The following is a 27998-nucleotide window of genomic DNA, read 5'->3' on the forward strand; positions in this document are numbered from 1 at the left end:
TTACTATACTCATTTCCCCATGACATTGGCGCATTAGAAACTGCAGTGAGGGGCTCACCCCTCCCTCCCACCCTGAAACCTACGCAGCACCCCACCCCTTATGGTGAGTCTGTCCGCTCACCGACCATCCATCCGTCGTGGGTTGAGGACCTCCTCTGTGTGGAACAGGTTAGGCTCCGGGAAAACAGCCATCAGTGAGGCAGTCAGGGGGTTAACCAGTGGGACCAGAGTGAAAACAAACACACGGGAAGGTAGCAGATCGGGGTTCCCTGGGCCTGCAGACCCAGTGCAGGGGCAGCCCATTTGGAGTTTCCCTATGAAAAGGCGGCCCCTGGGTGCTCAGGACTGTGGGACCTTCCCATGTGGGGTTAGCTGGGAGGCTGTGTGCCGAAGTGCGTGGAGAGCGCTTGATGAACTGGGATACTCGGCTGAGGAGGAGCCATGGGACCTGGGGCGGCTTGCGGAGCCTGCAGAAGGGGTTGCCAGGGCAGTGTTTTCTGATGCGGGTGGGTATTTGGAGCGTCGCAGGCCGCTGTCGGAGGCGGAGGGACATTTTATCAGAGGGGTTTTGTAGGAAGCTTTAGGAGCACAGCCAAGTCTGAAGGCATATGCATCAGGCCAGAAGTCACCAGCTCTGCATGTGACAGGGACCAGGCAGCACCTGGAACCAGCAGCCAGGGCAGTGCAAGGGCCACAAGGGGGAGAGGCAGAGGTGCCAAGAGCCCACCCCCACCTAAAAGGGGCAGCTGCCACTCAACCCCGCTGGCCATTGTCATATGTGGGAAGGAGAGCCCTCTGTGACGGTGAGCTGAAGACAGATACCTGGCTTCTAAATGAAATCTCCCGGATTTTAAAATGTTAGTAGAATCTCCCAATCAATCTCTCTCTCTCTCTCTCTCTCTCTCTCTCTCTCTCTCTCTCTCTGCCACAAATCACCTTCTGGGTCATATACTAGTAAGATATATCAGCAGTGTGCCTGTTTATGACTTGTGCCCAAAGCTTAACTGAGGGGTTCAATATTATAATTTTTCATTGTTTACTCGTTCCATTGTATGCTTTTGTAATGAGCATATAGTATTTCTAAAAGCAAGGGACACAAGGAAAACATCTTTATAACCCAGAGGGCTACTTGTCTTTTAATTCTTGGTGATGCTACCTGGACAGGTGGGAGGCCGGCAGGTTGCCTGGATTGTGGGCGTTGCTGCTGGAGTGTTGGCTCAGGGAAGAGGGAAGAGGACCCACATCTCAGAGGTCGTAGGGTCTGCTGACTGAGGCAGCAGGCGGGTGGGGACCTGGGTGCCTGTTACGTGCTGGGCACTCTCCTCTGCTCGCTCTGTGCCCTCACTCATCCCATCCTCCTTTCCCTCATTCACTGTTGCACCAGATGTTGAGCATTGATCTGCCCCCTGGGATACAGCAGTGAGCAAAGCAGACAAACGTCCCCACTCATGGCATTGGAGTGGAGGGAACCAACAAGGAGCAATGAGTAAGTCACGGGCTAGGCCTGATGGTGATAAACACACAGGGAAAGGGCAGGGGCGGGGGTGGCGAGCCTGGGGAGGGCTGTGGTGTCCAGCCGGGTGGTCAGGAGAGTCCTACCGAAAGAGACCTGAAGGAGAGGTTTCACTCCCTCACACATGCATCACGCTTATTACTGTGTGTCAGACACTCTGCTAGGCACTGGAGAGGGTGTCCTGGGAACATTTCCGTTTTGCCATTTGCTTTCTTTTACAAAGAAAAAAACATAGTTTTTTGGGGTTGCATGTGACAGATATGTAATGCAAGTACACTTGTTTGAATTTTTAAAAAAATGGACTCAGCAAATCCAGTGATAGTTCTGCCTTCAGGCATGGCTGGATCCAGGTGGCTAATCCTCTGTCACCAGGAATCTACCTCTCTAGGCCTCTCACTCTGCTTTCCCTAGACGAGCTTTCTTCTCGGGTAGGCTCTCTGTACAAAACACCCTGCACAATTCATGCCCGTCTCGGGGAGCTAGGGCTGGCCCTTCCTGACTCACAGGGTCTAGGTGCCGGGGAGAAGGCATCCCATACAGGAAACCAGGGTGCTGTTGGCAGGAGAAGGGGAGCTAAATGTCGGGCAGTGAGAAACAGCTGGCATCTACCCAAGCAACACTGGCTTCAGGAGAGCAAGAAGGGAGAAAAGAGCCTGCAATAGGGGGACCTACGAGGGTCCCAATCTGTCACCAAATGACCACATAACCCTGAGCCAGCTCTCAGTTTTCCAGCCTCTACATGAGGGTGGGAGACCAGATGGTTCTTGGAGGATCTTTCCACATCATTTGAAAACAGACACTATTTAATTGAATGACTGGGTTTCAAACAAGACAAGGTTATGGATTCTGGTGAAACACAGGTGGTGGTTGTTGGCATGGCAAGTGCGGCTTCCCTGGGTCCGTGGGAGCCCCGAGAGACCATCACTGCTGACAGTGTGGACATGAGGTTTTCAGAATTTTAAAGAAAAATTGGAATGCTACCATCTGGCCTTAAAGATTTCTTTAAGTACCTTAAAAGGTAGTTTTGCCTAGTGGTGTTTATGTTGAATATAAGTAGTGGGTTTATTTTGATAAATAATCTTTTCAAAGGAGCCAGTGAGAAGGGCACTGAACTTGGGGTCACACTGACCGCTAGCCTGTTCCCAGCGCTCAGCGGGGTCTGTGTGAACTGTGCGAACACTGGCCTTGCCCGGCCCTCCGGTCAGTGCTGTCGGCAGGAGTGCTTTCTGTTTTGAATGTCGGGCTGTGGAGCTGTAAAGGCAGTGGCCGGGGAGAGGCCGAGGGCTCCTGCTTTTCTGCCAGCACCGTTGCATTGGTGATAAGAGTTATTAATAACCACCAATACCAACCAGCATTCACTCGGTATGTCCTTTATGTGCTTGGGTCTACTTGTAGCTCACAACAGCTCTGTAAAGTGTACAATCCAACAGTATCCCTTTGCTTCTTACGCTAATGCATCCTTGAGGCCAAACCCTTTGCGAAGGGTCCCCAGTTAACAAGTCCCAGAGCCAGAACTCAAACTCAGCCCTGCCAGGCACTGAGGTCCCGGCAGAGCTTAACCACCCACTCTGCACTCTGCATGGCCTCTCTGAGCCCCATCTCCCTGCCGGCCCTGAATTCAGATGAGTCTGGTCCAAATGCATGGAGGGACCTGGGGAACCCCCAGTAGGTTCCCCATCTTGTAAAGACTTGAGCAAGTCGGGAACAGATAAAAAGATGAGTGTCTGAAGGGTCCACATCCCTAAATCTGGGTTCCCAAGCCCGGAGAGTATCTTTGCCTGGGCAACAAGGGCTGGTTGCCATGACAGTAGCTATGGCAACACTGATGCAAGCGCAGGCCCTGTTCCCACGGGAGCCCAGCTGGTGAGACAGAAGTTAAGGTGCCCAAGAGAATGGGGTGGGGGCTTGCTCTACCCTGTGCTTCAGATGGATCCTGTTTGATCGAAATGTTAGTGATCAGCACGATTCATTTCTCTCTCCCCAGTCTGTGGCTAGGAAAAGCCTCAGGGCCGAGAGCCAGCTCTCCGGCTGTAACCTTTAGTAACCGTGAGGCAGAGTAATATTTCTTCCTCTTACTCAGAATGTCTTTCTCTGAGAAGTGCCCTTACTCAGAATTGCTCTCTTCCCCAGGATTTTGGGGGTGGTTTGCTCTCTGTCACAGTGATGAGTAATCTCAATTTGAATGGGGCCTTGGCAGTACCTTTCCTTTTCTGCACGTTTGCGGTAACAAGTCCTACGTGATCCCACCCCCATATTTCACTGACAGTTTGGGAATAAACATGTTTTTATGTGTGGCCCCAGTCACTGCCAAAAACAGCATTTATGGAGCTTCTAATTACCTTGGAGAATGTGGTAGGTCCTGTATCAGAGTCAATAAACTGCCTTAAGCGATGCTGGCTAATTGAAGAATTTTGGGTGTTTTTAACTGAGTTAGGATCAACAGAACATTTGTTAGAGATGCCCATCTCTAAGAACTCATTTGTAGGGTTGAGGTTTTCATTTTGGAGGTGCTGGGCCACCTACATACTGACTTATTAGCTTCTGATCAATGTATTGTTGAATGAAGTGTGGAGACTTTTTCCCCTCCCTGGGCACAGAGCCCTCCTGGAGCCCCTGTTACTTGGACCCGGAAGGATGATGTCTGTCGATTGCTTTGGGAGTGAGCGCTCTCCAGGACCTGGAAAACACGGATCGATCTCTTTCCTATTTGTCTCTGATTTGTATATAGTTTCACAGAACAATTCCAAAGAGTTTTCTTAAATTTCTTCTTAAGACAAAAATTGGAAAGAAAGTTCAGGGTGATTTTTAAAAAAATGTCTTGTAAGGATTGTTTGTATAATCCAGATGCCCTTAAAACATTAAGGAACTCAGCCATTAAAATTTTAAAGTAAAATTATACCTTTATTAAAGAATAACATACATGCAGTAAAGTATACCAATTAATCTGCATGGATTTTTATTTGTAGATGTAGAGAAACCAATAAGTAAGACTAATTTTCACCTTTATTATTGTTATTTTTTTAAAACTCCAGTTGCACTCCATTTAAAGAGAAACCAACCCAGTAAAACTGGCTCTGGGCCTACTACATTGTAAGCATATTAATTTCCACCTCCTTTCCTTTGTTGTCACTGCTTCTGCAATGGTTTTAATATGTGTTTCTTTCACTCATATTCCCTGGAACCAAACTGCCTAGGTTTGAATCCTGGTTCTGCCACCTACTAGCTGTGTGATTTGGGGAAAGCCACTTAACCTCTCTGAGCTCCAGCTTCCTCATCTGTGAAGTGGCAATAATAAAAGTACCTACTCCTAAAATTGTTTTGAGGATTAAATGAGTTAATATTTATGAAGCCCTTAGAACAGTGTCTGGTACATGTTTTTTTTGGTTTGGTTTTGTTTTTAAAGTAAACCCTAAGGAACATACTCTCCATGACAGAGTGACTGAGGATTCTCCCAGTCTCAAGTCAAAGGTGCGAGGTGTCGATGAGTTGGGATGACTTTGACCTGATCCCACATCCGTGAAGTTGAGGGGCTCTCACCATTGGGGAGCTTCAGTTTCTCAGGTCAGACAACGGGGCGCCTCTCAGTGTTGGCTCAAGGGCAGGTAGGGTACGGACTAAGAGTCCTGGTTAGGAAAACACACACTCAGGAAAGAACGGGCTCTTCCCAGGCAGAACTTTAGAAAAACAACAATCTGCTGCTGCTCCTTGATTAAAGGGTAGCAAACTAATTATCCTTTCCGGAGGGCCTCGAGGCCTGCCTGCCGGCTGTGACCTGGGCGTGCAGGACGTGGATTTCCTTAGGACGCCATGAAGCCTTCACTGTTGAAAATGTGCCGTGATTCTGATGGATGAGGGGTGGGGAGGGGTGGGCGGAAGAGGGAGAACAATCCCTTTGCTTTTAAAGGCAACCCCTAAACATGTTAGAGACATCATTTGCAGGTCAGCACTTTCAGAATATATAAAAAATAATAATAATGTTCTTAAACTGAATTTCCAAAAGACCTCTGTGACAAAATCTCCCTGCAGAAATATTCTGTAATTTCTGCTCATTAGACCGGCTTACAATTAGTTTCGTTATTTGAAGTTTGGTGCGGCCAGCAAGAAGTCATCCATCCCTAATGATGGAGATCCGAATGTCAGAGGGGAGTAGCTGGGAAACACATTATTTTTCATGCTAACTGAATGCCACGTAATATTGATTCCAGTTTTTTTTTAGTTAAGGGAGGGGAATGAAACATTCCATTTGGGATGATTTGTGTGTGATTTGTCTTCCATGCCATCCTGTTCGGGATGGGGAGTTCCCATTGACCTATACTCCTTGGCTGGAAAAATATCAAGAAAGTTCAAGAAGGTCTTACCAATATTTATGGAGCATCTACCGTGTGCCAGGTACCCAGAGAGTGGGAATGAAACATTAAAAAGACAGATGAAATGCCTGCCCGCAAGGAGCTCACGTTTTAATGACTTCAGTACAACGGCCAATACCTAAGATTCCATCAACTTATATTTTCTGCAATCAGTGCTTCTAGGTACCTCTCAGCTCTCGCCTCCCACATCCACTCAATTCCTCTGGTCAAGTCACCAGGGATCTCTGCTTTGCCGAATTCAGTGGGCATTTCCCCACCCCCTACTTAGTGAAATAGCCGGGCAGTCCTCCTTGAAACACTTTCTCTGCTGGCCTCTGGCGGTGCCCTCTCTCAGTTCTTCCCTCCCCTTGGTGGGACTCCTGTCTGCAGGCTGATGACTCTCGAATACAGTCTCCAGTTCTCACATCCAGCTGCCAGCTCCACATCTCCACTTCGAGGTCCAGACCAGCTAGCTCATTTGAAATGAGTTGTGTCTGCTCCTGATTTCTGCCTCCAAATCTGCCCCTCCCACAGGTTTCTCCGCCCTTCCAATTGCTCAGGCTAAAATCCAGAGCATCGTTTACTCCTTTTTTATTTCACCCTCCACATCCGGTCCACCATCAAGTCCTGTGACCCTACTACCTTCAAATACGTGCATGATTCCACCACTGCTCACCACCCCCACTGCCATCATCTCAGGTCCAGGTCCTGGCTGTCCCTTACCCGGGCCCTGTAGAAACTTCCTCATCCCTTCAATGCTCCTTGTCTTGCCCGTTCCCCTGCTTTCTCCACACAGCAATGAGAACAGTCCTTTTAAAACTGGGAGAGATCATGTTTCTCTTCTGCTCAGAATCCTCCTGTGACTTCCCATCTCACTCAGACTAAAATTCTGAGACCTTGCAGAATCTGTAAGACCCTTGCCATCCGGTTCCTGTCCCCTACATGACTTTGTCTGCTCTTTGCTCACCCTCTCACCCCCCACTCCAGCGGTGCTGGACATGCTGCCCCTCAGCCGTGCCCCAGGGACTTTGCATAGGCTGTGCTGTCCACCTAGACTTTCATCCCCCTCCTTCAGGTCTCTGTTCAAACATCACTCTGTTGGAGAAGCTTCTGAGCACTCCATGTAAAACAGCAGCTAATCCCGTTATCCCTGCCCCCTACCGTGCTCTGTTTTTCTGCACAGAACTTATCACCTCCTCATGTAATCTCTGAGAGAGCAGGAGCTATGTTTTACTCTCTGCAGGATCCCTTAGGCCTGCAACAATGCCTGGCATGTAATCGACACTCAGCAAATATTTAGAGCTAACATTTAGCAAGCATCCAGGGTGAGCTTTGCAGGAAGTATTTGTTTACTTATTTCTCATGGCAACCCTATCAAGTGTAAGTCTTGTCACGCCCATTTTCAGGTTGGTAACTGAGGAACTCAAGTTGGGGAAGTTCTGTAAATCGCCCAAGGCCACTGGTGAGCTTGGGCTTGAACCCAGGTCTTGGAGACTGCAGAGGCCATGCTCTGACCACCTCTGTCTCCTTATCGTGGCCTTATTTTGTTCTGGAGAGGCTTACGGGGCTGCCCAACGCATGGCAATGTGAAGGAGCACCCAGTGGCCTACCTGGACTTGAATAGGGAAATGGAGAGAGTATTTGTTAGGATGGGATGGTGTCTTGGGGTGTTTGGGGTTTAATTTGATGGCGAAGTTCTGGCATCTTGCAGTTACTTTCTCCTGAAGGAGGAGACAGCAAGGGAACCACACTGGGGCGAGTGAGGTGAAACTGCAGGAGGTCCAGAGCACTCTTCTAGGCCCCCGGGAAGGCGCCACGTTGGAGCCGGCCCTGCCCTCACCACCAGGGTTCCCTTCAGCGCTGTTCACTAGGGCAGCTCTGGCCAGGGGCCTGGCTGAATGTGAGGACCTTTTGTTCACAAAGTGCCTATTGAGGGTCCAGCTCAGCCTGAGAGAGGCCTGGGGAAGAGGAGGCTGAGCTGGTCCACAGCGCATGGCAGGCTTGCCCAGGGGCCATGCCCCGTGCTCAGAAGGCCCCGTGAGGTAGCCTCAACTATGGGACACTTCTCTCTCTCTCTGCCCCTCTCCTCCTTCTCTTCATCTCCCTCCTTTTTTCTTCCCTCCATCTCTCTCTCCTCCCTCTCTCCCCCCTCAAATACATGTGATTTTGTTGATGTTGTCAGTGTGTACATAAGGCGATTCTGTGACACTGTTGACCACAGTCTTACCAAGGGCAAGCACAGTACGTTCAGTCTCCAGCTACTTATTAAGCTCCTCTGAGCAACAGGGAGTGCAGAGACAGCAGTGAATCCAGTTCACGTAGTCCCTGACCTGCCAAAGCTCACCACCAGGAAGGGGGCTAACCCTTAACGCACACCTTGTGTGGGCAAGGCCCTAAGAGCTTATTAACTCATTTAATCCTCACAGTGGCCCTGGGAGGGAGTCCTGTTGTTGCCTCCATTTTACAGATGGGGAAGTAGGGGACAGAGAGGTTAAGTCACTTGCCCCCTGTCGCACAGCGAATGAATGGCAGCGCTGGCTCCAGTGTCTGTGTTCTTCACCACTGTACCAGTCTGCTCCTTTATGGTGCGAACTCAAGAGTCACTGAAATGTATTTACCATGGGCAGTGCTTCTGGGAGACTGTACCTGTGAAAAGTTCTTCTAAAGATAAAGGCTGTGCAGGAAGCCCAAGTTCAAGAGGGAAATGCTGCAGAATGGGCGGTGAGATGGGAGAAGAGGGAAAGGGTGTTGCTGCAGAATCTCGGAGTAGAGACCTGGGGCTGGAGAGAGGGAGGAGGTGCAGGCTGCCAGAGGGTGTGGGAATTTTTATCTTGGTTGAATGATTCACGTAAATGCGTGTCTCAGAAGCAGGCGTGGAGGACAGATTTCTCAGGAGTGCCGATAAACTACACATCGAAGCCATTTTCATCAGTTCCCAGGCTGCACAGCAGGCTTGCTCTCCTTGCTTTATTTTACAGGAGTCCTTCTTCTGCAGCAGTTAATAGCATTTTACTTTGCATTATGATTTCATGAGGATTTTTTCTATAAATATACCTATTTTGCCAGCAAATATCTGAATGTCACCCCCACTTTTTAAAATATGTGGTTAAATACACATAGCATATTACTATTTAAAAGTATATAATAATTCAGTGGCAGTTTAAAGTATATAATAATCCAGTGGCATTAATTACGGTCACAGTGTTGTGCGTCCAGCATCACTAACTCCAGAACTTTTCATCACCCCAAAGGAAACCATGTGCCCATTCCGCAGTCATCCTCATTCCTTTCTTCCCCCAGCCCCTGGCCACCACTAGTCTGCTTTCTGTCTCCATGGGTTTTCCTATTCTGGGCATTTTATAGAAATAGAATCACACAATTTGTAGCCTTTTGTGCCTGGCTGCTTTCACTTTGTGCGTTTTCAAGGTTGTCCCATGTTGTAGCATGTTATCAGTACTTCGTTCCTTTTTATGATTGAATGATATTCTACTGTATGCACATGGCATATTTGTTTATTCATTGACCAGTCGATGGAATTTAATATGTACCTTTTTAATATGGTTACTAGCCTACCAGCCATGTGCTGGACACTTTGCTGCATGCTACATCCTGACTATGTAAAGAGCCCTCACGTATCAAAAAAAGAATATCCCTTTACATAAATGAGCAAATGACCTGAACAAGCGTTTCACAAAAGGGGAACTACAAATATAATAATTTCATTGTTTTTAAAAATCTCTTCAATCTCTTCTTTTTGGGTAACTCTGGGATTGGTTTGGTAGAGTAGTTCAGGTTACTTGGGAACTGATCAGAGATGTTGGTTTGGGACACTCTCCATTCGGGCAGAATTTCATTTGTTTCTCTGCTCAAGTAGGACATTTGTACTTTTGTGACCGGAAGGTCATTGCCCTTGAGTTTCAGGTGATCCCCCTCTTCTGAATTCAGGTGGACACTAAAATCATTTTGGGGACAATGTTTTTAAAAATGAAAAGTGTCTCTTTTCACATGGGTCTAAATTTACATATTTAGGCTGGTCACTAACTACTGAGACAGAACAGTGGGTCTTCAAAGCCCGAAGCTCCTTGAATCTGCATGTGTTATTTCTCTGCACCTCTGCTGTCCAGTGTGCAGGCACACGCCACACGCCACTGTTAGCACTGACACTTGGCCAGTGTCAGGTAAGATGCGCTGTAAGGGTAAAATGCTCACTCGGTTTTGGAGACGTAGTATAAAAATAATGTAAAATATCTATAGTATTTTTTTCTGTTGATTACATGTTGAATTGACAATAATATCTGGATATATTGGGTTAAATAAACTATATTATTAAAATTAAGCCTATCTGTTTCTTTTTCCTTTCTTAATGTGACTAATAGAAATTTTAAGATTGCATATGTCGCTGGCACAATGTTTCTATTGGATAGTGCTGTTCTAAAGTTGGCAGCCCTAGCTGGTGTGGCTCAGTGGATAGAGCGTCAGCCTGTGAACTGAAGGGTCCTGGATTCAGTTCCAGTCAAGGGCACGTACCTCAGTTGCAGGCTCCTGGCCTTGGTCAGGGGCATGCAGGAGGCAACCAATCGATGTGTCTCTCTCACATCGGTAGTTTCTCTCTGTCTCTCCCTCTCTCTTCCACTCTCTTTAAAAAATCAATGGAAAAAAATATCCTTGGGTGAGGATTGAAAAAAATAATAATTAAAAAATTAATTAAAAAAGTTTTTAAAAGAGCTGGCAGAGGGTGGAGAACAGGAGGCAGAGGTCTGCATAGATGCTCTGACATCTGCGCCTTCGGAATGGTGAATGTGCCCCATGAGAGGCTGCAGTGGGTCTGGATGCCTGCAGTGGCCCCTCCAATGGTCTCTGCCTTCACTCTGAGACCCCTGGCTGTTTTCTCCTCTCTGTGGCTACAGAGAGCTTTCTAAAGGCAAATCTTATGTCACTCCCCACGTGTAACTTCGGGGGAGCCCCATGGCCACCGCCACCCAACACTGGCCTTTAAGACTCTGCCCTAGCCAGCCTCATCTCATGCCTCTCGACCTCCTTTCCCACCTGCCAGGGTCTTTTTATAAACATCATTACAATTTTCATTTTATGCACAATATGTTTCCATAGTAAGGATATTAAAATACATAAGGTAAGAGGTAATGTCCACATTCATTCTGCCCTTCCCCCACCCCAGCTACATAATTAATCACTGTCAACAGTTGGGCATGTACCCTTTTAGGACCCTCACTCTGCATACACATAGCTGATGCTCTGTGTGTGTGTGTGTGCACATGCATATATGTATATCTTATCTAATAAAGAGGGAACATACAAATTGACGGTCACACCATAACAAGATGGCTGCGCCCACAGCGGAGGCTGAGTTCCCGTAACGAGCCTTAACGAGCAATCAGCAGGGACCTGAGGCTGTGTGGCGCTGGGCTGGGGCAGGGGACCTGAGGCTGCACCCCCCGCCTGGTGGGGCTTGATTGGGGGGGGGCGGCTGGGTCTGGATCTAGCCCAATGGGAGTGGGGCCAGCTGGGTCTGCGTCTCACGTGATTTCAAGGCACACGTGGGTGGGTGGGGATTTGACTCTTGTTCCCGTGGTACACCCCAGACTCTGACAGGGGGAAGATTTTCATATACATTTTACTAATTTTCTTTCATCTCTGACACTTCTATTATAGAGAAAGGGAAAATAGCAATATTAAAATATTTCCTCTAATTAATTCCCTTTTAATGTGCATGAGTTTCATGCACCGGGTTATTAGTATAGACATAAACAGGTTTACAGCTTGTCTTACTTCTTATTTCACATACCATAGTTTAAGGTTTTTGCTGGTGAGGACATAAGTATACCTCAATATTTTTAATGGATTCCTTAGTATTTTGTATGGCTGTGCCATAATTTACTCATTTGTTTCATATTGTTTTTAATTATAAAATAGTTCACCCATATAGCAAAATATAGACTACTATAACATTCATCTCTGTACCCACCATATAGAGTTAATAAACATTTTGTCCTATAGGCTTCAGAATGTTTTTTTGTTAATCCTCACCCAAGGATATTTTTTCCATTTATTTTTAGAGAGAGTAAAAGGGAGGGAGGGAGGGAGAGAGAGAAACATTGATGTGAGAGAGACACATCAATTGTTTTTTTCCTTCCTCACATGCCCCGACCGGGGCCAGGGATCGAACCTGCAACCCAGGCCTGTGCCCTTGAGTGGACACATAATTGACAGGAAATAGAGAGCTGGAGTTGAGCCATAACATGAGTAGAATGAAGCCAAGTGTGGTTCAGTGAGCACGGAACATGTTGGTGAGTGGTTGCCTCTGTGCTTTTGTTTAAGAGAGAAGCTAAAGCAGTGAGCTTTTCATTCTGCAAACTTCCTTACAGCGAGTTTCTCCTCCAAGAACTGGGTCTTCACCTGGCTGAACACCTGCCAGTCCATCCACGATTATGTACTAAGGACAGAAACTGAAAAGACATGTAAGTGAAAGAAAACCACCACCATCTCAAGTGGTCCAGCCAGAATGAAAATATCTGGCACAGGCGGTACTACATTCGGCACTAACTTGTCTTATAAAGTAGAGCTGTTCGGTTTTCCTGGTAATGCTACGATTTTCTTCATGGATGGAGAGAAGTAAAATGAAAGAAAGAAAAGGGAAATTTGTTTGATTTTAAATTGATATATAGAGGGAAACATTGACTTGTTGTTCCACTTATTTGTGCATTCATTGGTTGCTTCTTGTATGTGTCCTGACTGGGGATTGAACCCACAACTTTGGTGTATCAGGGTGCCACTCTAACCAATTGAGCCTAAAAGGAAAGTTTGGTTAGCAAGATGCTCTGATTGAGACTTAAGACATTAAAATATTTAAAACGTATACAGCATGCTGGCAAAGATGATAATTTTTAGGAAGGGGAAAAGGGGGCGGGAAATTAGAGTGCAGGGGGGTGTCTCTTTTCACAGTTACCTTGTGCTCATATTTGTGGCCATGTTGTCACCTAATATAAATATTCATAGCACATTGAAGCCATTGTTTTATTTTATTTATATTTTATCCAATCGGTAAGAATCAGTGCAGATTTCATCATTGCTCCACCATGAGCCTTACCAACAATAATGATAGGTAACATTCCAAACTATTGGTTAAAGAGTCTTAATAATAATAATAATAACAATAATAATAATAATATTGGCTAATTTTAGCACCCATTAAGTGCCAGGCTCTTCGCTAAACATTGTACACAGTACATCTATTTTGTGAAAGGAGAGTGTCACCCCCACTTTACAGATGAGAAAATGGAGGCTCAGAGGGAGTAGAGCATAGGCAGCCTGGTGGAAGTCCCAGCAAGATAGGGAGGGAGCCAAGCCAGTCTTGGAGCCCCACAGAGATCCACCCTGAGCACCAGTCTCTTGGCCGCATGCAGTGCACAGGCTGCAGAAACAGTCGGAATGTTTGCTTCTGAAACCCTGCTCCTTGGAGCTGTCCTGGAAATGGGCACTAATGCTCTTCTCAGGGCGGTGGGAAAGAATCACATTTGTGCCCAGCCGGCGTGGCTCGGTGATTGAACGTCGACCTATGAACCAGGAGGTTTGATGCCTGGTCAGGGCACATGCCTGGGTTGTGGGCTAGATTCCCAGTGTGGGGTGTGCAGGAGGCAGCTAATCAATGATTCTCTCTCATCACTGATGTTTCTTTCTCTCTCTCCCCTCCCTTCCTCTCTGAAATCAATAAAAATATATTTTTTTTAAAAAAGAATCCCATCTGTTTCCACATGGTGGGAAAGCACATGCTGTTGCCAACCCCAAGGCCCACTGCTCCTGAGCTCATTCTGTGTGAGTCAGCCATCCACACACCTGACTGAGATCATTTCCTAAATGCACTTGAAGCCTGACTCTTCACTCCTGCGTGGGCATTTCTCCACTCCTGAGGGAGGAGAGTTTATACCTTTTCTTCCTAACCTTTCCTAGGGTTGGACCCTCCTTCCAGGCAAGAAGCTGTCCCTCCTGTCTCAGCACTGTCTCTCCCCCTGTCCCCCATCCCCAGCTTCCCATCAGCCCCTCTGCATGGCGGGTGCTCACTGGATAGTGTTATCTCCCCGACATCTGTGGGTGGGCTGTGCTCCCCAACCATGTGTGTGTGCTCCGCGCACAGGCCGTGCTCACATTAGGGGCCCAAGCACTGGCCACGCTGTAGGGCACTCCTCCGGCCCTGTTGCAAGGCCTGCATTTCTCTGTGTTGGGGAAACCTGTCGACTGAGTGGGACTCCTGCTGGCAGTGCAAAGACGTTGCTTCAGAAACAGAAGACATACACCCGGGCCGGGTGGCCCTCATGTGGCCCTCGTGCAGCGAGGACTGGCCGGGACAGGCTTCTGACGGGGTGCAGCTTATGCTGCCAGCGTCCCTCATGGGCTCTGTCTTTAGAAAGAAGCTTCTCAGGAGAGCGGTTTCATTCCCGGCAGCTGTCCTGCAGGGCCGCCTGGGTGGCAGTGCTTGGCTGGGGAGAAGCAGGAGACTATTGGGAGACTCTTGTGATGCCAGATTAGATTGTAAATGTGAGTGATGTGGAAGCTGGTGGTGGAATGTGAGGGTGGGGAGCCCTTCTCTCCTAGTTCCTGGCAGCTTCCCCACCCCAGGAGGGTGGGTCCAAGTTGCCTGAGTGCCCTGGACTGACAGACTTGCTCTGAGAGGCCTCATGGTGGGAGGCCCTGCCAAACTGATGCCCTCCCACAAGGAACCCCCAGGCTGCATTCCTGTAAAAGCGTGCTCTGCCCGGCTGGGTGGAGCTTTCTCTTTTGAGAGGGGCTACACCCTCTGAATCTGGAGTCAGGCACATCTGGGTATGAATTCCAACTTGGCCACCTACCTGCTGGGTCACTTATAGTATATGGTTTAGCCTCTCTGAGCCTGAGTTGATCTTATCTATAAAATGGGGTAATGGTAATATCCCATTATACCATAATATTATATGAAAATACATTATGACACAAATTTGTAATGTACTACTTTTTAAAGTACAGAATGCCATTATAATGTGTTATACATATTATAAGGCATAACCCCATTATAATATTACCTGTATGTTATGTATTAAAATGATAATATACCCTAGAGTCATAACCCATCTTATTATTATTTGAGACTTAGATTATGTAGGCAAAGTGTTTAGCACAAGGCCCGGCACATCATGTAACTTAATCACTGTTAATTATTGTGATTGTCATTTTCTGTGAACTAAACCTTTACCCAGAACGTTCTGGTATGTGTTGTTGTTTTGGAAGCAGCGAAGCTCATCAAATGATTAGAAAGCAAAGCCCATTTATAACCCAGGAGGGAGGGGATGGAATCCAGGGAGAAGTATTGTTGAGTTCTAAGTGTTGTTGTTTTTAAGGGAGAAATGTCTTTTCAGAAGAACTTAGACCAACATGTTACTTAATAGAGAAGGATATTAAATCTAAATAACCACCCACGAGTTCTCTGTTTGTCTTGAGATATGATTAGCCTGCGGTTTTATTGTTGTACATGTGGGCGAGGAGGAGGGTGAGCAGGGATGGGGCTGGATAGAAAGACCCATAAGCTGGGGTTCATCTGTTGTCCCAGCTTTCCGTGTCAGTCCTGTGTCCCTGGATGAAAGCTGTTCTTGGAGCCTGGATTTGTGTGTGTGTGTGTGTGGGGGGGGGGTGGCACCGTGCTGACATCTGTTGAGAACTTAGCAGAGATAGAACTTAACTCTCTGTGCTGGGTATTATTTCTCCCAGGAATCTGAAAGCTCAAAAGATTAAGCCTTATGCTAATAAAACACCATGGGATTTGAGATCAGACTGTTGAGATCAGGATCCTGATTTTACCTGTGTGAGGACAGTGAAGTCGCTTATCCTAGGCCTCCATTTTCTTGTCTACTAAATGGGTACAGTAATGAACCCCAGCGCACAGTGTGAGAGTCAATGAGGGTGACTTTATGGACTATTAGCATATGCTCTATTAAGTACTCAATACCCATTAGCTGCTGCTATTACAGGAATTACCTTGCATGTTATCTCTTTTGTGTGGTAGAGCCAATCAAGATTTTTTAAAAAATATATATTTTTATTGATTTCAGAGAGGAAGGGAGAGGAAGAGAGAGATAGAAACAGCAATGATGCGAGAGAATCATTGATTGGCTGCCTCCTGCATGCCCCACACTGGGAATTGAGCCTGCAATCCGGGCATGTGCCCTGACCAGGAATGGAACTGTGACCTCCTGGTTCATAGGTTGATGCTCAACCATTGAGTCACCACGGCCAGGCGCCAATCAAGATTTTTACCCAGACCTGACACCCTGTGGAGCCTACTCAGTGGTCACTGCTGACCGTGGCAGGGGACTATGGAAAGGTGCAACTATCATGTAAAAACCAACAACATACCCTTTTGGTACGGCAGTGACTAAAACCTCTGGGAAAGTACAGGAGGACCTTTTTCCGGGATGCTTTTTGGTGAGATGGTCAAGCAAACATGACTTGAATATCCATATTGACAGAGGCGACATTTCTGGGAGGAGGAAGTTATCACCCCAGAAAGATGTTTGTAAAAGGTGTCCTGTAGGTATGTTGGCAGCCGCAGGATTGCATTCACTTTACAAGACAGAAATGAGGTGTCCCTGGAGCCGCCCAGCCACATTGCTGCACTCTCCTTCCCTGGTTACCTGCCCCTTGTGCAGGCCTGACCTGAAGCTGTCTCCATTGCATCTGAGGAGACTGGCTCATGTGGAGAGATGAATAGGTGAGGGAACCAATTCCAACTTGTTAGGCAGTGGCTCCATGTCCTGCTGATTGTCCCTTTAAAAGTCTAGAGCCCCAGTGTGGCCTGTGTGGAGGTGCTGGGACTCCCCAGGGCCTGTGAGCAGGGAGAGCTCCAGGCTGGGCCGAAGCTATAAACATCACCTGGTGGTATCCACTGGGGACTCGTGTGAGTGTAAGAAAGAAAGATCAACGTTGGGAGTTTGGTCTGGCTTTTTGATATTGCATCTAGTTTGAATTTTCGAATTTATTTTATTTTTGAAGGGTGAGGGATAGACTATTTTAAGGGATTCTGGAGCTCTCCTCCAGGGGCTGGGAGGAAGTTTGGAGTGAATTTGGCTGCTGGAGACTGCGGAGCTGGAGAGCGGCCTCCAGTGCCTGGGCCATTTCTCCAGGCATCTTTGTTTTTGATGAAGCTGCATCTGAAGCCGGCGACTTCCGCTGAATATCTAACCAGTGAATAACAAACACACTGTCTTGTCTTTTCTCCTCTTTTAGGCCTAAAAGGCAGCGGCAGAACAACTTTCCCATGTTCCCCTCTCCTAAAGCCTGGAACTTCAGAGGGGTAAGTGTTTTCCCTGGGTGTGTCCCAGTCTAGAAGCACCAGAAAGGACCCTCTCAGGGTCGCTTTACTAACCAGTCTCCACTGAGAAAGCTTCTGTGCTTTACACTCGGGAAGTCACATTTGCATCTGTGGTTGCGGTTTAATTAACAAATGGAAGTGGCCCAACAAGTGTCCGCTCTCCCTGAAGGTCTTGGGCTGCTGGAAGCACCTTGAGGAAGCCCAGAGGTGTCAAGGTTGATGGGGTGGGCGTTGTGGCTGTTTTCTTGGGAACATGGAGGAAACCCGTGCACAGTGAAGAAAAAAAAGAAATAAAAAATGTGCAGTCTGTTAATATATAGATTTCTGACTTCATGGGGAGCTTTGTTTTCCAGAAGTCTGTAAGCTTTAAAGAGACTTTAAAGGTAATCATAAAAGTCTCCCAATCTCAAAGTCATAGACATTTAGAGGTGTAGGAAGGGTCAGAGCTAACCTCCTTTTGATGCAAAGTTTTATTCCTTAAAATAATAATAGTAGTAATAATAATAATAATAATAATAATAAAAAGTGTATGGAAGCCCTACTGTGTGCTAAAATGAGTACTAGCTTTGACTTCAGGAGCAAGATCTTTGCATGTATAAAGAATGCTCTGAGCTCTGTTTCACCACCAGGCCTTTGCATGCCTTGTTCCTTTTGCCCAGAACACTGTCCCCAGCAGGCTAGCACTACACTCCTACACACACACTACAGCTGGCCCACCCACCTTATCCATCGAGTCTAAACCTTGACATCTCCTCCTGTGGGAAGCCATCATGACTGCCCCGGGTCTGAGCTAGAGGCCCCTCCTGAATGTGGACCCCTGAACGTTCTTCTCATTGTTAAGATTTTAGTTAGCTTTTACTGAAATGCAGGCTTGGAAGCCCCAGCGTCAGGTATGTAGAGACCTTCTCGCTCTCTCTTGTTCACTGCAGTATTCCTAGTTCTAGCACAGCGCATGCTTAACTAATTTGTTTAATGAATGAATAACTGAATCTTCTCACATCCATCAGACACAAAATCCACTTCAGACTGTGTTTCAAGTTGAAGTCTCTCATCTTTTCAGCATTGTTTTTACTGGTTCAGTTCATCTTTAATATTCTACATAGATCTCAGTCATTTTCCTTGTGTCTTATTTTAAAAAAATCTAGACCATGGCTCTATTTTAGCTAAGTTTATAATATGCTTTCATTGAGTACAAGGAGAATTGTGTTGACCTCTTAAGCAGATGTGTAGGTCTTACTGAATATGCCCGGTAACTCCTAAATTGTTTATGGCTTTGTGGATAAGATCCACATTTCTCCACGTATGTTCAATTGGATGATCATCACCATTAAGTGAAAAAAGACTCGTGTGATCAAATAAACGTGGGCCACAGTGAGAGAAAAAGTAAGTATGTCCACTGCTGCAGGGCTTCTCAGACCTTTGAGTGTCGATGTGTATGGAAACTACATTAAGGAGAGTTGATGGAGTTTGTAGCATTTCCCAAAGTTGTTGATAATGAACCTTTTGTTGACAAAATAGGTCTATGGAGAAATTAGACCTCCAGTGAGCAAATTGGCCTTTAAAACATTTTTGTTTATTGATTTCAGAGAGGAAGGGAGAGGGGGAGAGAGATAGAAACATCAGTGATGACAGAGAATCATTGTTCAGCTGCCTCCTGCATGCCCCACACTGGGGATGGAGCCTACAACCCAGGCATGTGCCCTGACTGGGAATCGAACCGTGACCTCCTGATTCATAGGTCGACGCTCACTACTGAGCCACACCAGCTGGGCAAGTTGGCCTTTTTGAAGGCATTTATTTTCTCTCCCTCTCTACCCTCCCTTCAATGTATCCTATCCTTCCTTCTGATTCTATAGTGGTCACTAGCCAAGGCTTGGGGTACACCTAGGGTGACCCTGGTCTGGTCCTGGTTTTAGCAGTGAAAGTCCCGTGTCTTGGGAAACTCTTTAGTTCCAGGCAACCTGGGATAATTGATTACCTTCCCTGTGGCTGTGAGACCACTTCAACTCAGTGTTTTGTGAACGCTGGTTTATAGAACTTGCTGCTGAAGAACCTGTTAGACACACACTTGGTTTAGGTGTGTGTCTAATAGGTTCTTGGCCTTATTCTTGCAGTGGTAACATTTAAAGTTAATGATTTCCCAAGACTTTTTGGAGTGAATAGAGTCTGCTGGGTGGTTAGGTCAGTTGTGGTGTTTACCTTGGTCTCTTATCCTTGCTTTCACTTCTTCTGGCCCCTGTGACTTATTGGTAAAGTTAGACAAACTGAGATCGAGATATACCAGAGTGAGGTGGTTGGGGCCTTGGTCAACTGCCAGTTTGTCCTGTGTTCAGATCTATTCTCTCTGCCTCGGAGCATAATCTTCCATGACACGGGGGTGGAAGGGAACCCAACCAAGTGGGAACACACACCCAGCCAGGACATGCTTTATAACCCTCATTATGGTGATGGCAACTAAAGGACAAGAGCGACTCAGAATGCAAGGATGCGTTATCCAGCTGATAACATTTCCTGCAATGAGATGCAGCTCCCAGGCCTGCTAGACTGAGCTGTGCTTGCTGTCCTCCGGCATTTTGTGAATGCTTTGTTTTCTCCTTTGTTGAGAAAGTAAGGTTTTAGGACTCTGTGCTAGCAAATTTCCCATATTTATGTATATGGCAGAGGAAACCATTATAAGCATTTGGAGTTTCATTCCTCTTTAGCTTGTAAAGAAAAAGGATCCTGTGTTAGTTCACCACGGTGCTGGGCATTGGTGGATTTGGGGGTGGGGTGGGGAGAAGAGGTGGTGAGAAACGGATTGGAAAGGCTGAGAGGGGAAGGAACCGCATGGCTGTGGATGAGATGTGGGGAGGGACACACGTGAGGGCTAAGGAGGGAGCTGGGGACAGAGCACAGGGAGGACAGGAGTGGTTGGCGGCTTAAGGAGCAGACATTCTGGGGAAAGAGTTTCAAAATACTTTTAAGGAAAGTCTTTTTGAGTGAATTGTGTTGTACCCCCCTCTTCGTCTTTACGGGAAACGTGCACTGCAGATCTGCATCGCTCCTCAAGGCATTAGGAGTAGCATTTGCGGTTTTCTTTTCTTTGGCTGGAGTGTTTGGTTGTACAGAGGCTAAAGAAGGGCTGGTGACTCTTGGCTGTCACGTCCCTTCTACCTACCAAGCAGTTTGGCCCTTTCACGAGTTGTCACTGGTATTAACTGCAGATTGTGTCCTTCGGTTCCCACGCCTGTCTAAGGAGACAGGCCCTAGGTGTTACCCACCCCTTCGGACTCCTCTGCCCTTCCAGGCAAGGGGTGGTGCTCTTACCAGACCCCTGGGTGCTACAGATACAGTCATGGAGAGAAGTCAAGACAATGGTCTTGATTGGAGCAGTTGTGGTGGGAACATTACGAATAAACCCAGAACAGAATGGGGGGGAATGAGAAGGCAGGAGCCTGGGGGGTGTCTTGCTTCGAGACAGCTCCTCTGTCAGGTGCTCACTGCACATCTGGTTCCCATCTGGTTGGGGCAGATGAGCTCAAAATTTCCACCCATGTGAAAATATTTGCTACAGCCCTTCCAGTTAGCTGAAAGACAGAGAGAGAGAGAGAGAGGGAGAGAGACTGGTTCAGGGAGGAAACTTATCTTAGAAATGTGAAAATTTCAGGAGCACAACTTCTGCCATTGGCTATTGGTCACTTAGGAAATACTTAGTAAGACCTACTGTGTGCAAGGCATTATATTACATATCAGAACTGAGGTTTCAATTAAATATCAGCCAAATTTCAGGGCTATGCTCATCTTGTCTCTGCCTCCAGTGCCTGGTTTTCACTATTGCTTACCAGCGGTTCTCAACCTGTGGGTCGCGACCATCGGAAAACACATATCGCATATCAGATATTTACATTACGATTCATAACAGTAGCAAAATTACATTTATGAAGTAGCAACGAAAATAATTTTATGGTTGGGGGTCACCACAACATGAAGAACTGTATTAAAGGGTCGCGGCATTAGGAAGGTTGAGAACCATTTTGGGAAAACATTTTTAGACTCTGGGCTTTACCCTAGTGTCTTAGTCAGGACTCTTTGAGTTACAAATGATAGAGACTCAGTTACAACTAGCTCAAGTGGACAGGGGGTTGATTGGTTCATTTGAAGGAGGGGCACTGAGATGGGTAGGCTTCAGGTACGGTGCTATTCTGGGATTCTCCCTCTCAGCTTTGTCACTCTTGGGGTATTGGTCTTTGCCTACTGCACATGGACTTTTTTGAAGAGGGTGATCACAAGCAGCTGCACATTCCCAGAGAAAAGAGAGCAATTTTTGTTTCCAAGGTACACATAGGAAATCCCCGTGTAGGATTCTGATTCCTGGGTCACATACCTTGGCCAATCACTGTGTGGTCAACAGGATTGGACAGGCCTTGGTCATGTGCTCCCTCTGAGGGAGCTGGGTGGACAGGGCTTGTGATTGACAGCTCCACTAGGGCCACTTACTGAGGTGGGGAAGGGGCATTTGCTCCAAGGAAGAGTTTGGTACTGTAACTAAAAGGTAGTTGGTTCCTAGACAGACAGGAAATCAGGATGACTGCTCCTGGGGTCGCTCAGAGTTGGAAGTCAGGACTAGAACTGTGTCTTCAGACAGTAATCCTGTGCCTGCTCCTCTCTGCCTTAACACATCCCTGGTCGTCTGTTTGGAAGGAAGTTGACAAACCCTCTGTGTAACTGAGTGGTTCTTTTTTTTTTTTTTCTGAGTGGTTCTTAAAGGTCAGACTAAAATTCATAATTCAGGAGAGTGACAAGATCTCTGATACTCAGAGCACACCTGGTCAGGTTCTTGTTTATTGTGGCCTTACCATGGCTACTCTGCAGAAGAAGGCGTCCGGCTTTCTCTTCTCTGCCAGCCTCAGTTTGTACATTTTCATCCATTTAATGAACACTAGAGGCCCAGTACACAAAATTTGTGGACAGGTAGGGTCCCTAGGCCTGGCTGGCGATCAGGGCCAATGAGGGCCGATCAGGGCCTTCCTTCGCTCCATGCCACCCCCTGGTGGTCAGCGCATGTCATAGTGAGCGATCAAACTCCTGGTCTCCCAGTCGAACTCCCGAGGGGACACTTTGCATATTAGCCTTTTATATATATAGATTGGCTTCAGGCAAGGGTTTGGCAGTCCCACATGATAGATAATATTTATTCCCACTTCACAGACTAGGAAACTGCTAATTGGCATATCTGTCACCACTGTAGTAAGTGTGAGAGCCAGCACTTGAACTCAGGATTGTCTGTCCCCAGGCCATTAGAGCACATTATCTCTTTAAAACAAGGCTGATGACATACCTTTTTCCAAAGGAGTTTAGACGTGAAGATCTTTATAAAACAAGGGAGTGTCCTGTGCTAAACTTTTCATCACCTAGAATCCCCTTTCATTCCCTTCTACTGCCCTGGACTTCAGTTTTAAAGTTTTGATCTCTCCTACTGTATTTGTGAAAAAATAATTTGTTGCTTCATTTTGTATCAGTAATTATGACAACAGTAACAGCTCCATTAACCCCAGGTAACTCACCCCCAGCATTTCATTACTATATAAGGCATTCTGTTGAGCACTTTAAGCGTATCGTACTTCCCAGAACAATCCCAAGAGGAAGATGTTATTTGAGCCTGATCCTCATGTTAGAGATGAGGAGATAGGGCAGTTTAGTTTTCTAAATTACCACAAATTTAGCAGCTTGAAGCAACACCCATCCATTAGCACACAGTTCTGTAGGTCCGGGGTTGGAGCATGGCATGGCTGGGTTCTCTGCCCAGGGTCTCACAAGACTGAAATCGAGGTGTTGGCTGCGGTGGGGTCTTATCTGAGGCTCCTGGGCCTCTTACAACCTCATTCAGGTGATTGGTGATCGGACTGAGGTCCCTGTTTTTTTGCAGGCTGGCAGCTGGGGGTCATGCTCATGTGACTCCTCCCATCTTCAAAGCCAGCGATAGAGAGTCTCTCTCATTGACTTGAGGAGGAGCCCAGTTCCTCTCAAGGGCTCACCCCATTAGCTTAGGCTCATCTGGATCCTCTTCCTCTGGATTATCTAAAAGTCGATGATAATGAGACCCCATTACTTCTCAGGTTCTGCCTGCACCCAAAAGCAGGGGATTATACAAGGTGTGTACCCTAGGGGGTGGGGGTGTCGGGGAGTTCTGGAATCCTGCCCACTCCATTAGTGGCTCTGGTGGCGCTTGCTCAGGGTCACATGACAAGGGGGTAGCAGAGCTGGAATTCAAATCTGAGCTCACCTCATTCCAAACCCATGTTCTTTGCCAGCACCTTTTAGAAACTTCTCGTTAGTATGAAATTACTTGCAAGTGGGGAACATATGTGCAATATTCACCTTATATTAACCTCCTTAATCTACAAAGGACTCTTGCAAAGCAATAACCCAGATTGGAAACCCAATAGGAAAATTATTGAAGAATCTGAATAGGCAGCACAGAAGAGAACATACATATGACCAGTAAACAAAGTCAAATTGTTCACTCTAACTCATACTTTAAAAATATTCTTAAGTTGCAAAGTAATAAGAAATAACACTATAATAATATATTTCATTTATTTAGCTCTTTCATTGTTAACTACTGATTCCAGTGCTTTGTATGTCATCACATTCCCAACAATCCTATTAGATAGATACTGTTATTACGCCCACTTTCCAGATGGGCAAACTAAGGCCCAGAATCTTAATTGCACATCCTCAAGGTCCCACTGCCATCTGGCTTCAGAGCCTGTGCTCTCAGCCATGTAATTGCTGAATGAGTGCAAATGATGCAGAAGCATATAATGTAAAACATGTATGTATATCTTTAAGTCAGTAAGTCAAGAAAAGCAAACTGAAATAACAAAAACTGAAACAATCCCCTTTTGTAAGGAGATAATATATTAATATATACACAGAAAGAAGCCCAAAAGGCTATCACTGTTGACTGACAATTTGGGGTTGATGAGGTCCCAGGGAATTGCTGCTGTGTTAGTTAAATATTTTTGTAATGTTTGATTTTTTTAGAGAGAATATATCCTATATAATAAAAGGCTCACATGCAAATCGACTGAACTGCAGAATGACGGGTCACTATGACATGCACTGACCACTAGGGGCAGACGCTCAACACAGGAGCTGCTACCTGGTGGTCAGTGCGTTCCCACAGGGGGAGCACCGCTCAGCCAGAAGCCCTGAGCCGGACTCACGGCTGGCAAGTGCAGCAGCAATGGCGGGAGCCTCTCCCACCTCCACAGGGGCACTAAGGATGTCTGACTGACGGTTTAGGCCCGCTCCCCTGAGGGCTCCTGGACTGCAAGAGGGCGCAGGCCGGGCTGAGGGACCCCCCCTGAGTGTATGAATTTCATGCATCGGGGCCTCTAGCATTTTATAATGAGTGAAAACAATAAACTTGTAATAATTAAAAACAAACTTCTTCCTCAATCACAGTCTTCCATAAGCAAGAGGGGGTTTATTGTAAAGTTTTGGGTGCTTAGAGAACATCAGGGTGCATTATTGAGCATGTGTTGTGGCAAACATCTGGGGACTGATAAAATCTGGGCACATAGAAGAGACCCCCCCCCCGCCCCCCAGGGTACTGTCTTCCTCATCTTCCCACACTCCCTACTGCCCTGATAGTCTCCATGCACCCTGGGGAGTCTACTGTCTGCTGCCCCTGGACAGCCCAACCTCTGAGTCTGGTGGACAGTTTTGGGCAGTTATTGTAAAAGCTTAAGTGGTGAAAAGGCACTTTCTTTGGGGTCAGAATGCCAACTGGATACTTCAGACAAGACACCTTTCAGAGCATCAAGCCCCTTATCTGCAAAACAGGGACAATAATGCTGTCTTCTCAAAACACGAGGCTTGGCTGTAATGTGTAAAGTGATCCGAATAGTGCCTCCATGGAGTTAAGTGTGCAGACATATTAGCTCCCTACAACCAGGAGTCTCTACTACCCGAAATGTCTGTTTTATAAACGTGTACTTACTAGATGCCTTTTCTACGTGCGGTGCCCCCTCAAAGGGAAAAACTGACTCTCTCTGGTTTCCGCTTAGACCTCTTGTCTCATTTCCCTTCAGGAGGGGGAGCAGCCAGCCTGCGATTAGATGCTGACACCTGTGAGGAAAAGCTCATGTCATCTTCCGTCTGCTGACACCAAAAATATGCCAGGCACATGGAAGCTCATTTTCAGAGTCAAAAGCAGTTTCTTTTTTTGGTCACATGTGAGGTCTCTGGGGGCAGTGGCTTGTATGTCTGCTGTGCCAATCCTGCATTTTTGATGCAGGGTTTATAGATTCTTCTGTTTATTTTATGCAGTTATCAATTCAGTTATTCCCTTTCTGTGCATTTCATGCACAGAGTTGTGCATGGCGAAAGATACTTTTGACTTTGGTCTTGTGGGTTAATTAGGAAATCCTGTTGCAAGTGACGGAAACTCAACCAAAATTGGCTTAAAAGCAAGGGAGAGTTTTTAATGACAGAGGTGTGGGGGAATATCTCACGGGGTGCAGTGGGGCCTCTGGAGCCCCTGGAACTAGGCACCAGGATCCCATGAAGGTTTCCGACTCCTCTCTGCTACTCGCTGCCTTTTTTTCTGCTGACGGACTTCCTCCATTTCTTTATACCATAGACATGCAGCCATCTGCAGAGAGAGAGCCTTTTTGCTCTCAGAGCCAAAATTACCAGGGAGGGGTTTTGATTTGCTCAGCTTGGTCAGGTGGCTACTCCTGGAGCAATCAGCAATGGGCATGGAACGGAGTTCTGCCGTACCACTATGGTGGCTCCCATGGTAACCATAGTAACCTGGAGGAAGAAGGGCAGAGGCACTAGATAGATGCAAGCAATTCTTGTCTACATAAGTCTTCCCCATCTCTCAAGTGAACAAAACTCCTATTTGGTTTGAATTTTTTTTTTTTTTCACTCCTGACAGTCTGATTTGGGAGCAAAAATTAGACTGTTCATGTGACAAAAAACAACAGTTCTATAGATTAATTGAAATGCTAGCAGCCCCTGGAAAATTACATTCTGAAAAGGTCGAGACCATTTCTATCATATTGGGAAGTAGTAGAGCTGAGTTGGGGGTTTTAAATAAAAGGTGGGCCCACATTCTAGACATCTGGGTAGTGGGAGAAGCGGAGGGAGAAGGCCAGCTGAGTATATGTGAGAAAGGACAGAGGCCCCTCCGTAGGATGGAAGAGGGTGGGTGGCACAGCCTTATTTTGAGAGATTTAAATGTAATCCTTGTAGCACCATTAAAATTTTTCTTTGCAATAAAAAAATAGGTGGCCCAGAATCAGTCTGCTTTGTGGTTTGTCACATTTATAACTTTTCATGGAGCCCCCCCATTTTTTCTTTTAATCAATTTAGCCTTTTATTATACAAACAATATCGCAGCAGTGATCTTGTCTCCTCCTAAAGGCCCTCAGGCAGTTTGACGAGGTTGGAGGGGACGGTGTTTTTGAGAAACGGAGGATTACACCAGTTTGGAAAATTTCTTTTCTGAAGCTGAACTTACCCCCTCAGTTTAACTTTTCCCCTTCCATGTTAAATGTTATTTCTCTATTTCCTGCCCATGTCAGAAGCTGGGGATGGGAAGTGAAGCCTCTTGCATGGGGGTTAGTGAAAGTCCTGTCACTAAACTTTTCTTCTCTCTCATCAGTTATTTTTCTTTTCCCAGTGAATATGGCCCATTTAATGGATTGGACTGGGTTTAGCTCATTGTGACTCTAAATAGCTACCCCCCCCCCCCCCCTTTAAAATGCTCACATCACACTGTCAATTAAACCAATTGAAACATACAACTGGAAGCAAGGGCGGGGGGGGGGGCGGGGGGAGGGGAAGATGAGTAAGTTGAACTACGGAGAGGATGCACATGGGACGGAAGGACCCCACCTGAATCCTGGGGTGTACAGTGCCAGTACATCCTTTCTCTCTATTGCATCGGCCTTCTCCCCTGATGATGTGGTTGCAAGGACCAGAGTTGAAGTTCAAGCAAGAGGCCCCCAGACTGAAGGTTCCCTGGGCCAATGACATACACTTGCTTTATCAAAAAGACTCAAGGGCAAGTCTCCCTGGTCAACAGCTGCAGTTTGCCGATTAGCTGGGTGAACATCTGACTAATTTCTGTTTCATTTGTGTTTCTTGGGCAGAGGAGCCAGAGCGTCTCCAGTGGTAGCCAAATAAGGCCTCATGTATGCAAGTGCCCATGCATACTTAGTGCCTCGTAAGTCTCACACATATTTAGTGCATAACAAACAGTTAGTAACCAGGTATCTTATAAATATTAGGTATCTTTTGCTCTTCTACCCTTTCCTATCTATGTTTAGCATACACATGCTCTACTTACTAACCACTTATTATACTTAACATGACAAAATATTTCTGTTATTGAAGATGAGTAAGTCTTACAAATGTATTCATCTTCAGGAATTGAAATAAATATTCTCTAAAAGCAAGCTGAAATGCTCATTTCAACTTGATTGCATAGGTCCCGTTTTTAAATGGGCTGCCCTATATAAGCCTGATGATGAAAATTTTTCTCTTACTTGATTTTTGGGCCTCCCGCATTTGTCATCTCCTGCCCAGGCTTTCTCCTTCTGCCATCAACTCTGGAAATCTCAATGAACACAACTCCTGGACCAGCCTTTTTGTAATAGTAATAGCACGACTATTACTGCTGACTCCCACATGGTACTGGTAATGGAACCAACTGGATTAGATGTTGCAGCAACAACATGGACCACCAGTGCCCAGACCTCCTGTGTTCAGGGAGGAGGAAACGTTCTGT

The 27998-nt window shown here is 46.4% G+C and overlaps 1 protein-coding gene across 4 annotated transcripts in view; it reads left to right on the forward strand.

Annotated features, from left to right (window-relative positions):
• Window positions 1-27998, forward strand: part of ARHGEF3 (Rho guanine nucleotide exchange factor 3) — a 260452-nt gene that overhangs the window by 56665 nt on the left and 175789 nt on the right. For 3 of the 4 annotated variants that reach the window (XM_036331844.1, XM_036331841.1, XM_036331846.1), the window contains one exon: window positions 17128-17194. In XM_036331844.1, the coding sequence (XP_036187737.1) occupies window positions 17128-17194 (67 nt within the window). Of the gene's footprint in view, window positions 1-1433; window positions 1487-17127; window positions 17195-27998 lie in introns of those variants that run through there. The other variant, XM_036331845.1, reaches the window with a different exon arrangement.

This window comes from Myotis myotis, unplaced genomic scaffold, assembly GCF_014108235.1.
Source record: "Myotis myotis isolate mMyoMyo1 unplaced genomic scaffold, mMyoMyo1.p scaffold_m19_p_13, whole genome shotgun sequence".
NCBI classification, from domain to species: domain Eukaryota; kingdom Metazoa; phylum Chordata; class Mammalia; order Chiroptera; family Vespertilionidae; genus Myotis; species Myotis myotis.